This window comes from Hylaeus volcanicus, chromosome 5 (genome assembly GCF_026283585.1).
Source record: "Hylaeus volcanicus isolate JK05 chromosome 5, UHH_iyHylVolc1.0_haploid, whole genome shotgun sequence".
NCBI classification, from domain to species: domain Eukaryota; kingdom Metazoa; phylum Arthropoda; class Insecta; order Hymenoptera; family Colletidae; genus Hylaeus; species Hylaeus volcanicus.
This window is the reverse complement of record NC_071980.1, coordinates 13,162,715-13,180,207: the sequence shown is the minus strand read 5'-3', so window position 1 is coordinate 13,180,207 and position 17,493 is coordinate 13,162,715. Positions and strand designations below refer to the sequence as shown.

Below are 17,493 nucleotides of genomic sequence, written 5' to 3'. Positions count from 1 at the left end.
GTAAACAGTGACGACATTATCTATTACTTAGAAAAGTTTTTCCTCCTGTATCGTATAAACATAATAATTTTACTTATTTACAGAAATACTGCAAAGAAAGTATATGTCTCTTTTGAAGGTAATGCGCTTGAATCTAGGCGCATGTGCAGTTAACAATTCTAAGCTCTTATAATAGCAAGAGTAGTAACTTCCGGTATTCCGTATCCGGCAAACGCCCCAGTGCAGTACTATTGTCAGATTGAATTTTTGTCAGTTGTTTGTCGTGTTTGTTGCGTTATTATCGAGTCAGTTGTCACAAAGTGACAGCATACATGTTACTGAACTTCATCGAGGCTTCATATTGGTGAGTGAGTGCGCATATTTCGCGTAATAGTTATTAAAACGAACCACAGCCGCTAGGTATATATCAACTTTTCTGAAAACATTTCGTTATTTATGAGTTTCAGTAGTTTACATTGTTCGAATTTAGACGAATTTATATGTATGTATACATACGAGACGTATAATAAATTTAATTAAGCGATCGACGAAATTGGAACTGTAGTTGCTTTTGTTGAAAGATACAAAAGAGCATTTTGTTTGGTTATGGTTATGAACAGGGTTATACTTATGCAGTTTACACATCCTGCACTGTTTCGTCTGTGAGTCATACTAAGCTACACCTAATACTTGACACTTGGTAACGTATCTTGATACTTTGTATAATTGACTAAATATACGAAATTTGATTAAGTAAAGTACATAAATGATTAAGATATGTATTCATATAATAGAAATGAAAATGTTTATTTCTTGAGTGTTCTATTCACAAAAGACACGTTAGGGTAGACAGTTGTAATTATATGTCGTCGCTGATTTAATAAGAAAAAATGTATCGTAAAATATAAAAAAATATAGCCATTTTTGTTTGTTTAAAGTATCCGTTTTAATCGTTTAATAATGTAAAAATGGTTTAATTAGAAGTTAGAATGGAATTGAAAAAAAAAAATGAAAAATTTCTTTGCTGATATTTTTTATTATTAGGTTGGTTGTATGATACGGTCCTGTGATTCTGATGTGAGATTAAATTCTATCGTGAAAGCTGACGAAGTGATTCCGTTATTATCATTCATCGGTTAAACGTCGAACGTATTAGTTTGTGCATCTTATGTAGACGGTGTTTTGTTAATTTTTTGCGTAATTCTTAACGAAAAGAAAATTTTTCGAAAATGTCCGAAGATCGTAAAATTGTACAAAATGGGTCTCTAATGGTACCAGGTGCTTACAAAAAGGTTTTAAATATGTGGAAGGATCGTGAGTAACAAGTGATTTCTTTTTTATACGTCTTTTAAAATCATCTTAAGTTATACATATATTACGAGTTAATACATGATGTAATTTACAATACTTTTATTTACCTATTTTATTATTTACGCTTTATAGATAATATACCTATGTTATTCATTTCCTCAAACAATATTAGATAACATTTACCGCTATCAGCGCAAGGTATTTATATACATACAATGAAGTCTTTGATAAAGCATTCAATAATACATTTATAGGTGTGTCGCAGAAATTACATATTCGCTCATCATATGAATCATCATACTAACGCACCTGTTACTTCGAACAGCATAATCTGTTTGATAAAGCATTTCCAATTTATCTATGAAAAATGATTCAGTGTACTAAAATTTTCTTACGAATACAAGTTTGTTTTATATAGTTTTTAAAGTATAGAAACATGATCACGCAGAATTACATACAACACTCGTTTTCTTTTCGTATAGAATTTCTTTAATAGCGACGGAGAAGGAGAATTCAAAGTTTCATAGTCCTGTTAGATACGAAATCACATTTCGAAAGTTCCATGGTGCACGTGGCTCCTAAGGACTTGCAATTGCTTCGGGTCTCGACCACTTTGTGGCAGCACTGCGAGTGTTGGTCATTACCGATAGAGTATTCCTCCTAAAAAACTTGCAACAATTTCGGGTCTCGACCACTCTGTGGCAGCACCACAGAGTGCCGGTCGAAACCAGAAGCGGTAGAGTATTGCGCCGGTTGCTTCCAAAGTAGGCTGTTTTTGAGGGCAGAAACTCCACCCTCACGGGTCTCGTAATTGAATACAATTTTTCCACTCGTGTATTAATTTGAATTCACGCGATCATCGAGTGGTAGTTATACTGGAATCGCCGAAGGTGGAAATATCCGCCTATTCCAAGCATTTGAGAATTATTCGAAAAGCGAAATACGTTAATTCGTACAACGAAATTGAATGAAGTTGCATTGATAATTCATAAGTGTGGAAAATTTTGAATGAGCGTCAGAATATATTTTACGCGGGGATTGATTTATTATCGAAATACGATATCAGTAGTGACACTGATACGGTGCTAATTTACATAGTTAGACTATTTGTAATTAAATCAACAGAAGTGATTCACGGTAAACGAACGTATGCAAAGTTTCGTTAACGGTTGAGTATTCGTTCATTCATATTCTTGTTCGTCAAGGTATTACGTACGTGATTTTGCTGCATACATTACTTGCATATATTGAAATGACATGTGCTTCTGATGTCGTTTATGTGTGCGTGTTTATCACTTGACTGTTCGCAAGTTACATCGAATCATCAGTTTCTCCTGTGCGATTATGAGAAACGTGGCTATAGTTTGTATTCGTAGGGGTGTATCATTCTCCTTAGAAAGGGCGTGTATTTGCTCGCCGACGCAACATTTATCTCACCAGTGTTTCCCATTAATCGTAATCGGAAGCCGTTAGAGGATGCAAACGCAGTATCGAGACGAACGTGTGTAACTGCAATTTTGTGATTGTTTCATCACGAGAACCCGAAACTCGGTTAACGTGCAACGCCCTTTTCTAGCATCGGGCTAATCTCGAAACGTAAACTTGTACGTAGCTGAAATTGATCATCACGCCATCCAGAGTATTTCGCCGAGTAAATACGTTGCAAATCTTGGTTGACTATAGTGTTTTAAAATTTATGGGAATTTTATGCGTACGACATTGTGCTTTCGATGCTTTATCGAAATATTATTAAATTGTTATCAAAACTGTTGCTCCTACGTCATAGTTAAAGAAGACGTCCGAATTATTGAAGCGGACAAGTTTGACGCAGGTCTCGTAAATACATATTTTATCTCTGTTGTCTCAACACACAATTTGTCCAGTGTACGTTGCCTGTTAAAATTACGCGTTTCGGTAGAAAGAAGAAATAATAGATGTTAATTAATTATCTCGACACTTTCATTGTGTGTGCACGTAATTCGAAGTTGACAACGTTAACGGGCGCTGACCGTGAACACACAACACAGGCTGTGAGTAAATGTAATTGTATTACGTTTGTATACTGAACAATTTACAGTGCGTGTGATTCCCGTGGGAAATCCCCGCTTGGAATAGAATATTCGATCGCCAAGTACCGCTGCTTACTAGCAAAACATGTACTGAACCTAAATTATTCAAGTACCAGTTCCACTTTGGCTGTGAAGGGTCAGCACTGAACTTGAGTCTAAAATAGTAAAGTGTTCTTACTCGTTATTACTTTTCATATGTCTGGGTTAATGTTGTTACATACTAAGGAGTGTTTTTAAATCGAAACTACGATACTCGAATCGTGAATCAACGCCAAACATTCAATTCATAGTCAATATTTTACATCGTTACGACCTTATTCCTTACATATTTCCGAATTTATATTTCTCTCGTTGAAACGTAGTTACGTATTCTACTCGATTTTTTACCCGCGTTTTACATCGATTGCTTCCGATCCGACGGATCGATCGTCGTGACATAGAACGAACACGATCGATATTGGAAAACAGCTAACTACTTACGAGCGTAAAGGTAGTACTTTCAAAGCATCGAAATTTGGCTGAAAGCTACGAAAAGCGTTTGCCGTTGACACAACGGAAATCCATAATCGATATCGACGATGTTTAAATGTTGTGTGTGCAACAAGAGTGCAAAGAAGGAGAAGACGAACGGGGATGTGGCAAAGCAAAGTCAGAAAACGATGGCCTCGCAGATAGTTTCAGTCAACTCGACGAAAATCGAAGAAGACGGACCGATTGGACGAGAGGAGAAGTTGAACGGTGACGTGCAGAGATTGGAGAAAGTTTCGCCATCTATGGAGAATTGTTCTGCGGAAGTAGTCGACGACTTAACTGTCAAGAGTCCGTTACCTTCCGGTAAGCGCGATGAAATCGACGATGGTTCTCGACCGAGGAAAGAATCGATAGTGGAATCGAACAAGGAAAATGGCGATGATGCTGCAAATTCGATCGATCAAACGAAGAAGAATAAGAAAGATGAAGAGAATGGAATTAAAGATGCGAGTGGAAATGTAGAAGTAAATGGGTGTGATAATCTGAGTGGGATTGGCGATGGGGGTGTGTTTGTAGAGGCGATATTGCATTCCGGTGTTCCTAGCATTGTCAAAACAAATCTTTACGACTCATCCGCCGCGTACATCGAGAGAACGATCGATGATGGACCTGAAGAAGAAGGCGACGATTCCGTTTTCGAAGCATGTCCGAACGACAACAATGCTATTAAAAAGACGACACCAGGTATATTTTCACTGATGGAGTGTTTCCTTCTTTGTTTTTTCCCCCATAAATTATTTCGTATACATGCAATTTTCTTACCTTTCTGGTTCTTTGTCCACGCAGGTTCCATTTTAACAAAGTACTCCAATGTAATCAAATTTCTTCGCCGATAACAACAACGTTTCACTTAACTTGCATTCAAGTTTCTACTAACGAGATTTATGTTATCAAAGTTATTGAACTTTAGTCGTAACGTACATGTGTCGTGTACCGTATTGAAATTTAACTTTACAAACAACTGGTAGTCTCGCTTCAACTGTTTCAGATCAGAGATATTCAAGATTCATGATTTGTGGGTTGAAGGGAGTGGAACGAGTTTATTATTATTATTATTATCAAACTTTAAATAAATATATCTTCTAAACTTAACATGATAGAGGATCGTAGTTGTGCGACATTGTTTTTCTAATAATTTGTATTAAGTAAAAACATGATCAAAATGCGGCGCCACGGAAATCGTAATCTTCCCATCCTGAAAATTGCGTGTAATGACAAATTGTACACGTGGGAAAGATGTTTATATTGAAGTGTATGATACACAGTTTCGTCAGTTCCTCGTTGGCTATCGGAGGAGGACGACGGCGATCATGATTCGGAAGAATGCAGCGGAATGCAAGAACCACCAGCGACACCGGTCGCCCGCGACGAACTAGCTTTAAGGCGACACAGATTCTTCTCCGATTTATTGCACGCCGCACAAACTACGACGGAGCACAGAGTGAGGTTTGACCCACTAGGACCGATGGTACACGCCGGTTAGGGCTCACCTTAAATTCATTTCTTATTTTATATGATTTTTATCGAAACTTATTTTTCGAGAATACATAGTCGAACACCTGAAATAACTTTTTTTTTTTTTTATCAATAATCCAATATACCGTGGGACAACGCTAGCCTTTACTTGGTTGTGTCCTTCTTTATACATATAAGCAGTGTTTTTCAAACATCACTTAGAATTTCTTTTGTTATTTCTTGGATCTAATTTGAAGGATACTGCTTTATTATGTTTGGATCCATGCAATTTTCTTGCGACACGTAACGCTATATTAGTGAGCGTCCTGTGCTATAGCTAATATTGGACAGCATTGCTATAAATTGTGTTAATATCTTTGTCACACTTTGTATGTGGTATCTTTGTATGAAATATGTTTTTTCTCTCTTCGAACTGTTAACTTATACACGTCTAATATGCGATATCATAAGTAATATTTCGCAGTATATAACGAGTGTTTTGTTTGTATTCAGGAGAGATTGAAACATCGCGAATACCATATATTGATAGCCATCAGGTTTACAACACACGGATATCGGGAATAATTGTCTAGAATTCTTTGTTTCCGAGTTGTGATATGGAACTCAGCGGCGTCAAAACTTTTCAATGTTTCATACATTGTATCATCTTTACCTGGTCTATTTTTACCCTGTGACCCATTTACCTTTCACCTCGACATATTATTTTATAAACTTCGTATGACAAGAATGAAAAAACTTTCGTACGCGTAAAACAGCAGTAAAAAGGAACGTTGCGACGATTGAGTATTCTTTTCAAAGCTTTCCGTAAGAAATTCTTGTTTTTATTAGGGCTGTAAAATACAGATCTTATCAATTTTATAGACAGAAATGGACTTTCTCAAGATATTTTATTCTCGATAACATTCATGTATGGAATATACATGTATGAAGAATTTGTAAGCTTTAAATACCTGTAAAGACGTGAGATCTACCATACAAAATAGTATCTACCCACGCAGAGTTTTTAAAGGCACGTTATACATATACGCGCGATTCAGTTTTCGCAGATTTCCTAAGAATAGGCCGGCGTATACTCGCGTCGAGTATCATTAGAACCGTGGTTTAGTTCTTCACCAATTTCTGAAAAGACGAGAAGGTCTCGCGGATACGTACGTTCATTCCTGTAGAAATAATTTTCGATAAAGTGAACAAATAGTTGTACGAGGTGTGATTTTAAAATTGTTGTACTATTAATTTTGAATCGAAGTAGCGATGATGAATTAATTAATTCGTCTATTACTGATCTGGAAAATTTGTGTATGATGTAAAGCAACTTAATGATTTGATTTTAATTTTCTAAGTTGATTGCATTTGTTATTTCGAAACTAGTAATAATAATATTAATATAAATTTTTGATCAGAGTCTGTTATAGAGTCTATTCTAATGCATCTATAATGTGCAATTATAGTTGCTTCAAATTTAATATTCATATTCATTTTTTATATTTAAATGGAAACGCGAATTTATTTGTATTATATACTGCTTGCAACATAATGATCTAGCGGCTGTGGATCTTGACACATCTATTTATACACTCATTCTATATTTAATATACTCGACATAAATTCGAACTTTCTGGATTATATTTCTCACAATTGTAACAAATTTCAAATGATTAAAAATTACAAAATTAAAATAGATCTTTTTTAGTTTGATTAAAATGTTCAAACTACAGTGTGAATAGGATTTTATTGTATTCTAAAGCAAATTTTGTTTGCATGTATTTATTATCTCTTTACGTATTCTTACATAATTACTCATTAAATTTATATTATATTAAAGGCTGTGAAGCTAGTGATAAGGAAGATCACTTAGAAGAACTGGTAAATCGATTGGAAAGTGTTACCAAACGACTGGAAAAAGTACAGACTCATACTGTAACTGAAACTCAAGATTCTGCTGTTCAAACAAGTACACCGTCACCAAAAAAGGCTCAATCAATTGGCAATAGTGTGTCGATACAGTCTGCCTCACCAACTCGATTGCTACATAAGCCAGCAGTGGACAAATCTGTCAGCATGTCAGTCGCAGGCTATGAAGATCTTTTGGCTGGTCCTGTAAAAGAGTACTTGCAGTTGAGTCAGAAAATTGGCGGCGATGTTGCCACCCACAGCAAACTCGTAGAAAAGGCATTCCAGTAAGTGTTTCAATGTAACACTTTATTTTTGTTTACATTAATCACGAAATATTTGTATCCTTGTTATAGAATTCAACTGGAGTTCATTCGGACTGCGGCAAATCGATCGGCTCCGGTAAATCAATCTGAACAAATTTCTCTACTTGGACCTACATCTTCACAAATTCAACAAATTCAAGATTTTCGCGAGAAAAACAGAGGATCTCAATTTTTCAATCATTTATCTGCAATTAGTGAAAGTATTCCAGCTTTAGGATGGGTTGCTGTATCACCTACACCAGCACCTTACGTGAAAGAGATGAATGATGCTGGCCAATTCTATTCTAATCGTGTATTAAAGGATTGGAAGGAAAAGTAAGTTTGTATTGCAAGTCGTCAAACATTAATAGTAAATTACATGTTTTTTTTGTCATTATTATTCTTATGATATATGATTTAAGTTTCTGGAAAATTAATTACTGATGCTGAGTTCAGTTAGCCTTTTATATCTACAGAGATAAAGTACATGCCGAATGGTGCAAAGCTTGGATTCAAACGCTAAGCGATCTTCAACAATATGTACGTCAACATCACACAACAGGACTGGTATGGGCAAAAACTGGCTCTGCTCCAGCAGGCATACCACCACCTCCACCACCATGTATGCCTATGGGAGATGTGGCACCAGTCAGTATTGCCGATGACAGAAGTGCTCTTTTCGCCGAAATAAATCAAGGAGAAGCTATTACAAAGAGTAAGTATAGCATAATTGTAAAATACTAATGAAATAATTAACCAGGGAATTGTATGAAATTAACTGATGTTTTATTTTATAGATTTAAAGAAAGTCACTTCCGATATGCAAACACATAAGAACCCTTCATTGAGGACTGGTCCAGCACCATTTAAAGCACCAGCAGTCGAAAATGCTATACCATCAAAATCCGTGCCACTTCCGAGTGCACCGATTGAGAAACCACCTGTATTTACTAAAGATGGAAAGAAATGGCTTATAGTAAGTAACATTAATGTCTGTATTTTATATTCGTAAAAATGTAAATTTTATTCACGAAATGTATATTTTATTTTGATTGCAGGAATACCAAAGAGGAAATAAAGACTTGCTCATCGATAACGTAGAGATGAATAACGTGATCTATATGTTCCGATGTCAAGATAGCACCCTGATCGTCAATGGCAAAGTTAACACTATTGTCATGGATTCGTGTCGTAAATCGTCAATCGTTTTTGATTCTGTGGTATCGAGCATCGAATTCGTCAACTGTCAGAGCGTACAAATGCAGGTATGTTGTTTATTTTTCGTAGAAATAGATAATCGATTCGTATTCCATATCTTTGATCAAGTATCGTGTAAAAATATCTTTATTACCAAATGCGTAAATATATACATAGTAATATAATTAAATGAAGTACACACCCTGTATTAGAAAATAAAAGGAGAATATTACAAAAATATAGTTCCGATAATTAATTGTGAATTTTATAAATGCATTGAGTGTTGCTTAGGTTTTTGATATTCTGATACAAGCTTCTTGCAGATGTTTCGCAATTCTTGTAAATGTACAATGTTCGGCTCCTGATGGAGAATTTCAAGGAGCGCCATGTATTCGTCATTGTTTAATTCTTTAGGTGTTCCACATATTTGAAACTTATTTAATACGCTTTCCGATGTTCCTGAAACCTTTTCTAAATCCGAAATTGATGTACTCGTGTCGATTACAGATGGTTTAGCGGTAACATCAATTTCTCTTTGCTCAACGGAAAGGACACATATATGTTTTAATTTTGGGTTTGATAAAGTATCAGCTAACGATCCACTCTTTGTTAACGGTGTAGATGGATCAGGCGATATATTTTCGTCTAATTCATTACCATTTATGACAGAAGAAACGATGGTAACAATCTTGTTCATTATACTTTTTTCTTTTTCTATCGAGTCCGCTGAAAATGTTACATCCGTTTTATTAGATTGATTTTCTTTGTATTCGTTTAGCTCTCTGTTTTTAACGTATTCCAAGAATTTGTTCGGATCTATTATCTTTGCTGCATTTTTATCATATTTTGTGTATATGTAAACATATATTATCATTTGATCTTGAGGAGGAATGTTACTGTCAATGTTTTCACTTAAATTTTGTATAGTATATGATGCTTTCATCAAGTCTTGCTTGTCAGTATGATTCTTACTATCATCTGTCTTTTCACCATAGCTGTTTATTTCATCCGTATATTCATTATTTTCTGATTTGCCTTCTAGTTTAATAGATTCTTCCATTACATTCTCGTTTTTACTACACAAATTGTCCCTCCAAAGCATAGTCATTGTTAGCGGTCCCCTTACTGGACTTTTAGGTCTCGTTTCATTTTCTGATCGCCGCGCCGCTTCCAATCGGCTTTTTAGAACTGGTATACAAGATTTTGAAGAGGTTTTAGGTGTTAGTAACAATGGTTTTGCGCGAGTCTTTAATTTGGTTTCCAAAGAATGAGCGTGATTTATCGTGTTTGCATTCCTTGGGGATTCAAATGACTGTGATGTAACGTGATTTGCTGATGCATTTGATCGAAAAGCGATTTGCGATTGAGACCTTTTTTTGTTTAGTTTAATGTTATGTTCTTTATTGCGTTTAGCTTCGACAGACGAATTTCTGACTCTTACACATGTTGGAGTTGTATTACTTTCTGTTTTAGTATGAACAGTACCTAACAAATCTGATTTTAATCCTTTTACATTTTGTAAACCAGCTGATTTCTTAAGCTTTTCAGCTTTCAAAATGTAATTTTCTTGACTCCTTGACTTTATCATTGTATTTCCTCGTTTCATTGTCGTATTTCCTTTTTTTTTCCTCGGAGAAATTTGACATGATAATGTGTTTGACAAAAACATATTTTGGCCTACATTGAAACTATATAATTTGTTTCTTAATGTATTCGATTGTACTTTGTCGTCGGTATTTATATTTTTTGGCGATATTAAAGTATGATTATTATTATGCATGTTCAAAATCGAAATTTTATTATTTGCGACTTCATTTCCTTTTTTTGATGTTTGTTCCCTTTCTTCAACTAGCGGTATATTCCGATTTTCTATATAATCTTCGGAGGAGAATATATCAGTTTTATTATTTGTTTTAGCATCAGAGTTTGATAATTTTGGTTCAATATCTTGTTTGTTTCTCGAGTCTTTTGAATTTTCATCTGGGTAGTATACTTTTTTAGTGATTGCTTGTACGTTTGAATGTGAATGTAAATTATTTTCAGAATGATTCGAGTGTGTATTATTCAATTTAACGACAGAACTCGAAGCTTCGTCTGTAAAATACAAACTACTGTGCGGCGAAATGAGATTAGAATAAGATTTACAGAATTCTGTCTCGTTAATCGAATTTTCGTTACCTAAGTATGCAAACGAATTTCCTTGAACTGAACTATTCTGTTCATCTTTAAACGTATCATCCTGGTTACAATGGATTTTTGTTTCTCTGTATTTCTTTGCTGAAGCCGTATCTTCATTGTATGTTGGCTCACATGTTTCATAACTTTCTATGTCTACATAATCATATTTTTTAAGAGTTATTGTACTCGTTGAAAGTGTCTCTGCGTCTTCTAAGTTCACATGATCATCCCTAAAATTGTTTTTACTATCCGGCCAATTAAAATTTAACTCCTCATCGTCTGCCGATGTATTAATCAGTACTGTTATAGGCGGAGATTCTGCAATGTTAGCATTGTTTGAGCCATTATTTAGATTGGATGTTAAAGAATCCTGTATTAAATTAGTCTCAATTGAATTTTCTTTACTTTCAGAGGGCGATGATTCATATATTGCATCTACATTTTCTATTATATGTCTTTCTGCTGTATTTTTAATGTTTGTTACTAGTGTTTGCTCAATTAGTGAACATGTACCAGGATGTCTTCTTAAACTCAAATTTGGACTAGATGTTAAAGTTTCATTGCCTTCCATGTCTTTCTCATCATCCGTTAAATTTAATTTTTCTCTCAAATCGTTTTCCATACTTTTCGTAGGTAATACATTTGTACACTGTTTCAAAGAATCGGAGTCTAGGAAATTGCAACCTTCATTTTTATGTAGATTTTGATTCTCCTCGTCGAATAGGCTTTCGTTTAAATTTTGTGAGAACAATTCCACGCTATCGATGTTATGATCTATAAACTCGTCTGTATTATTCATACGTAAGAATTGTGTTTCAGAATCCTCTCTTTCGTTTACATCACTGTCGCATATTTTGTGCCCTTTTATATTTCCTTCAACATATTTTAAACAGTTTATAAATTTCTTTTCTACAAGTTTTTCATCGAACTTACCCGAAAGATGATTTGAATATTTTATTCGTGAGTTATTTGGAACCATTTCTGCGGATAACTTATTATCGTTAATTCCATTCCTTTCCTGCGATATGTTACTAACACTGAAGTATTTGGAAGACGAAGAAAGATTCTGTTTCGAGTCAAAATATTCGCTGCATGTATTCCGATCCTCAATTGTATTTTGATGTGTAAAGTCTGGTATATTATTGTCGAATGTTGATGTACATGGTAATTGTTTGTCCTGCTTTACATTGAAAAACATGTAAGTTCGGTTTGTCCTGTCGGTGGAGCTACTAACAGATTGTTCCTCTGATATTATATCCAAAAACTTGGACTGGAGATTATTGTTAACGTAAGAACATTTACTATATTCTGATAGAGATTCATTATTCATATTTTCATCCTTGTCGTCAATGTAACATGTTTTCTCGAGTTCAACGCGTGTGAGCAGTGCTTTTTTGAATTCTAATGCTTCTTGAAGTAACAGTGCTGTAGATTTATCGTCGGATTCGCTGTCCTTAGATCTTTCTGTACGGCTCGAGGTTGGTGATAGTATTATCAAATCTTCATCGGTTTCCATCGAAACAGTATGCTGATTAGAGATGCTAACTGACTCTGCTTGATTGCTTTCAGTGTATATGTCTGGTAACGTATAATTCTCTGTCACAGCTTTTTCCTTGCGAATATTTTTTTCATCAAAGAAATCGGATGAAATGGTATAATATACTCTTTCAGGAATTTTATCGTACTTAATAGCAAAGGGATACCCATTGTCTTCGTCGGATTTTTGATCGTTCAGAGAATATATTTTATTGTCAGATTTGTTTAGAAGCGACCAGTGAATATCGTTGATGTTTCGTGGATAACGCGTATTGAACATGTTGGAATAATTTGGAATGGATAAATCGGAACTTCTGCCCGTTTCGTCACTTTCATATTGTTCAGAACTGATGTAGACGGTTTGTTGCGTTTCGTCAGAATTTCCTTTGGTATCGGTATCAAAACTTACCCGACTTTGTCTTTTCTCGTTCCTGTTGTCGACTTCTGTTGTAACCGAAACAAGCGTGTCCATCATATTTTGACAAATGCTGTTTATTTTCTTGCTGGTTTCTTGTTCTCTGTCTATTCCCCGTGTATCAGGATTTTGTATCTCGTACATTCGTAACACGTTGTGCAAACTTTCCAGCTTCTTCTTCACTTGATATAAAGTTTCTTGAGACGTTCCCATATATTTCTGCTGTTCACAATGCGGTATCAACATATTTGAAGCCGATTGCCGAGAAAACACCTCTGTGCAGAATGTTATATTCATTTTTGAGGGTCTCAAATGTTTATCGAGTAATTTTAAAACCGGGTACATTGCATTTGATAGCTTCAGACAATTTGCTTTGTTCTGTTGATTCAAATCTGTTCCTTTTAAATTTATTTCTTGACCTGCGTTTGTTTCATTCACGTTCGGTTTGATTTCTTCGAATTTTTCGCCAAGTATATCGTTTTGTTGGACACGCTGCTGTAACATAACCAATAGCGATATAATAATTTTTTTTAGCACAACATCAGTGACGCTTTATCTTAATTAAAGTAAAGAAATATTACCATCACTGATCAAAGTCTTAATGAAGTAGTATTTCTCTTATATTATGTAATTTGTTTGTTTATTGTCTCAACGAAATTAAATTTAATTTAAACATGCTTTTTATTTTTATTTTTCAGATAAAGTGCCTAAATTCTATTTTGTCTCGGGTCCGTGAAGGTATAAAATGCGCCACTGCGCGTTATCCATATTTACCTCCGTTTCCGCCCACACATTTTTCTTTGATGACTCGTCACTGATTTCTGATGAGCTGCAGACTAATCCCAGATTTTTATTGCTATCGTGTAACTCCTTCAGATATCGTTTGCACTCGTCCAAGCTTTTTATAAATTTCTTACAAGGCCAGGTTTCTTTGTCAGTTTCAACAGTTTTGTAGACCTGGCTAGCCGATTTGCTATTTCTATTTTTTGAACAAAGCGCAGACGAGAACGCGTTTCTGCTCTGCACTTTGAAATTTTCGCTTTTCGATATTTTGCGCTGCTTTTGACTGGTCGCCCTCTTAAACGCGGAATTCAGCCTGTAAGCACAATCAGCTTAGAATATCGATGGGATTTACAGAAGTTGCATCTAGTGCGTGTAATTGTACTTTAAAGATTTCTCGCTGCTACTCTTCGAAGATTTACTGCTATGCTCCAATGCCAAGGCATCGCGCCGAAGGTACACGGTTTTCTTCTTCGCGTCGAACAGTTCCGTCAAACGATTCCCCGAAGGATAATTGTACTTTGGACACGAAACGTACGACTCGTTTCTTCTGGGACTAAAGATGCAAGATTCTGATAAAATGGAAACTCCTGTTTCCCACGATAGTGTTTTCCAACAGGAAATAGTTTGTAGTTTGTTTCGTTACATAAAATTTTGGAAAACACTGCTCTCTTCTCCTTTTCGCAGCTCATTTGATACCTTAGTAGCACGTGTTTTATCCATTCGTTGCGATCGTTGGGATTGGACAGGGTTAGTCGAAGATTTCGGAGATTCTTTCTGAAGTTCGATTTGTGGATTTGATGAGGCAAAGGCCAAGCGCCATACTGCATTTTATAGGTCAATATATTAACTTTGAGCTCCAGATCTTCCACTTTGTATCCGACTTTGTTGAGAACTTCATTTTCAATCACAGAGTCGTTCATGTGCTTCGATTTGGCGAACATTAGACGTAGCAATATGGTGAGAACGAGGAACCCAGCGAGAACCTTCAAGTATTATTGATTTCATTAATATAATACGTATAGAGTAGGGAAATATTCTCTTTTTGTGTTTACTTTTCGGTGGGCTAATCGTGAACATAGCGTTCAGATAGAAGAAGTCAAATCAGTTTCAGGAAGAACTTACCCGATCGCTATGTTCATAGACCTCTAATTCGATATTCATTTCAACTGAAAAATAATAATTCTCTGTACCCGCCAGACTATCCATTCGTTCTTCAAGCAGTCAAGGACATCGGTTACAACTTCACTCCAAATGTAATTTGCAATTGCTTTTGGGCATTCCTTCCAGTCCAGCTCACAGATTATTTGCACGGGTTCAAAATTTCCTCCTACATACGTGTACGAATCGATTAGAACACTGACCAATTACGTTTCAGGACCAATTTTTATTACACAGTTAGGTTTGCTCGAAACGAAAACGATACATTTTATTTCCTAATAAAGGTCAATGAAATCTTACCGAATTGCCAATGCATTCTGACAAGAGGTGTTATTAGACTGTAGGTCTCAAAGTGTAGGTTTCAAGAAGCCATCAACACGTATCCACTATTATTTAGGATGTGTATTACGTGAAGCGTAAAATGTCCGGTCTTCCAGAGATGTTGCGACCGGCACTTGTTCTTTTTTGTAAACACGGTGAAAATATCGATGTTGCATATAGAGTGGTTCACTCGAAAAAGAACCAGAGAAAAGAAATAATTATACTGTAGGAATATGATTTTCTAAATCATATCAATTTTTAAAAACTATTTTTATATGTTCTGTTTGTCATCACAGGTACGTGAAAAGGTACCTACTATCTCCATTGACAAGACAGATGGCTGTCAGATGTATTTGAACTCGGAATCAGTGGACGTAGAACTTTTCAGCAGCAAGTCTAGCGAATTAAACTTCATGGTACCAGAATCAGGGAGTTATGTAAGTTTTCTACAATACTAATATCATTGCGTGTGCTTATTTTCTTATCCTCTCTCGTTGACTTGCATCTTGTATTCTTTTGCATTTGCAGCGCGAGTACGCTGTACCGGAGCAATTCAAGACGACTATTACTCCACTAGGTCCTAAAACCGTTGCGATCAATTCAGTGGATTAAAACGCCAATAATTCAACTACTCATAGCCTAAAGTTAACGTCTGTCTAAGAGTACGGCTCATTAGAGGTATCATCTTCAGAGAATTCGTCGATTTATTATTTATTGCTTCTTCAATTAATTTAAGAATTCGGGAGAAAGGCGAAGAAGTAGAAGAGAGTAGTTTCATCCGCGCGCATAGATCTGCGATTCTGTGTCGTATTCAGAGAATCGTGGAATCGAATTAGATAAATCGATTAAACAACATTGCAACGTTACAGCCCTATCTCTTTCAATGTATTTGCGCATTTCGTGGGGATCATCGATTCTATGCAGATCGAAATTGGAGTCAAGTGAGAAAGGATGCTTGATCATACGAGTCTTGTCAAATTTATGTATGCTGGTATTCGATAATCTGCGGCTCAATATTTTGTAATATAGCACCGATTAGGTTAGTGATTCGTTAAGCAGGTGTTCATATAACGGAATCGACATTCTTCACGAAAAATTATTTCGCACGTTGGTGCTGAGATTAGGGGGCTGTAGGTTGTATTAAGAATAGGTATGGACAAAAGTTTTACTACCCTCGAATCGCACTTTTATACATTTACACCATTTTCTATTGTGATCGAACTTTTGCCCAAACCCGGTCGCTTCAAGATTTCAATCAACTCGCCAAGGAATTGCCACTCGATCGTTTTCGTGGAAGAAAGGAGAGCGAGTATCGCACGTACACATTTGAGAGTATAGAATCGAGAAACATTCATGAGCCATTTATAAAGTGTTAGGGACGTCATATCAATAGGTCGATATATTACCTCTAGACTTTTGCAGCAAATAACTCTCTTCATTGTGACTCTTCATCAGTTTCAACGCATGGAATTACCTTGGTTCGGGACAAATTTCTTCATGAATTGTATATGTTGTATTCTTAATTCTCTTTGACGATTTTAAAGCTTAAGTAATTCAGTTCACGTGTCTTCCGAATCTATGAACGTTCGTGATTTGTAAATAGGATTGAATACTAAATTTGTTTTATGTATAGCATTCGACTCATCGTGAATTTGAGAATTTTAATAACTCTTGGCGCGGTCGTTGAGTGTTGAGTGTAAATTGAAACGATCAAAATGGTTGTGCAAAAGTCTTGATGGTACCAGCGGTGAAGAGGAAATACCTTGAACAATAAAAAAATTGTGAACTCAATATTGAACTTCAAATGCGTGCTGTTTGAACGTGACGTAAATTACATTGTGATTTTTACCATTTGGTATATTGTGCTAATCGTAGGTATAATCTAATATTAGAGCTACTTAACTGAGGCACGATTTAGAATAACAAGATCGTTTAAGGTAACAATGGAGCCAGCAGTTCGATCCTTTTTACCGAAGAGACTTAAGCAGATTCGAACGATGCGATTTTTCTATCGTTTCTATGGTACTAAATGTGTTTAATTACGGAGCGACGATTATTTGACTGAGGATCGTACTGTCTTTAACACAGTAATCTTTAACAGCTTTCATTTTAATATCGATAGAGTATTATATCGAAAGTAATCAATATTTATTTCCGAATATGATTTTCAGTGCTATTTCTAATTGTCCTAATAAAAGGTAATGATATACCATCTAACCTTATTATTGTATCGCAGTCCTTTGTTCTTTTTCAGGAACCGACGTATGATTAAACAGTAATACTTCAGGTAAAAAGTTATGCAGGATGTTTTTCTTTTTTTTTTTAAAATCCTTATTTATTAGCA

At 35.5% G+C, this 17,493-nt stretch overlaps 2 protein-coding genes across 5 annotated transcripts; one reads left to right on the top strand and one right to left on the bottom strand.

Moving 5' to 3' along the window:
• The first annotated feature begins 183 nt into the window (after window positions 1-183).
• Window positions 184-17,361, top strand: LOC128877396 (adenylyl cyclase-associated protein 2). Of its 4 annotated transcripts, XM_054124672.1 has the most exons (9): window positions 3,509-4,574; window positions 5,156-5,368; window positions 7,189-7,543; window positions 7,613-7,897; window positions 8,038-8,276; window positions 8,359-8,537; window positions 8,620-8,826; window positions 15,446-15,586; window positions 15,678-17,361. In XM_054124672.1, exons 1-9 carry the CDS (start codon window positions 3,938-3,940, stop codon window positions 15,759-15,761), a joined length of 2,340 nt encoding a protein of 779 aa, XP_053980647.1. In that variant the 5' UTR covers window positions 3,509-3,937; the 3' UTR covers window positions 15,762-17,361. The 4 variants fall into 4 exon arrangements, with proteins under 4 accessions (XP_053980649.1, XP_053980648.1, XP_053980647.1 ...); XM_054124674.1 differs by lacking the exons at window positions 3,509-4,574; window positions 5,156-5,368 and adding an exon at window positions 184-343; XM_054124673.1 differs by lacking the exons at window positions 3,509-4,574; window positions 5,156-5,368 and adding an exon at window positions 1,147-1,293.
• On the bottom strand, window positions 8,833-14,831 carry LOC128877395 (homeobox-like protein HDP1). The gene has a single exon (XM_054124671.1). It carries the CDS (start codon window positions 13,389-13,391, stop codon window positions 9,024-9,026), a length of 4,368 nt encoding a protein of 1,455 aa, XP_053980646.1. The 5' UTR covers window positions 13,392-14,831; the 3' UTR covers window positions 8,833-9,023.
• Window positions 17,362-17,493: the final 132 nt, after the last annotated feature.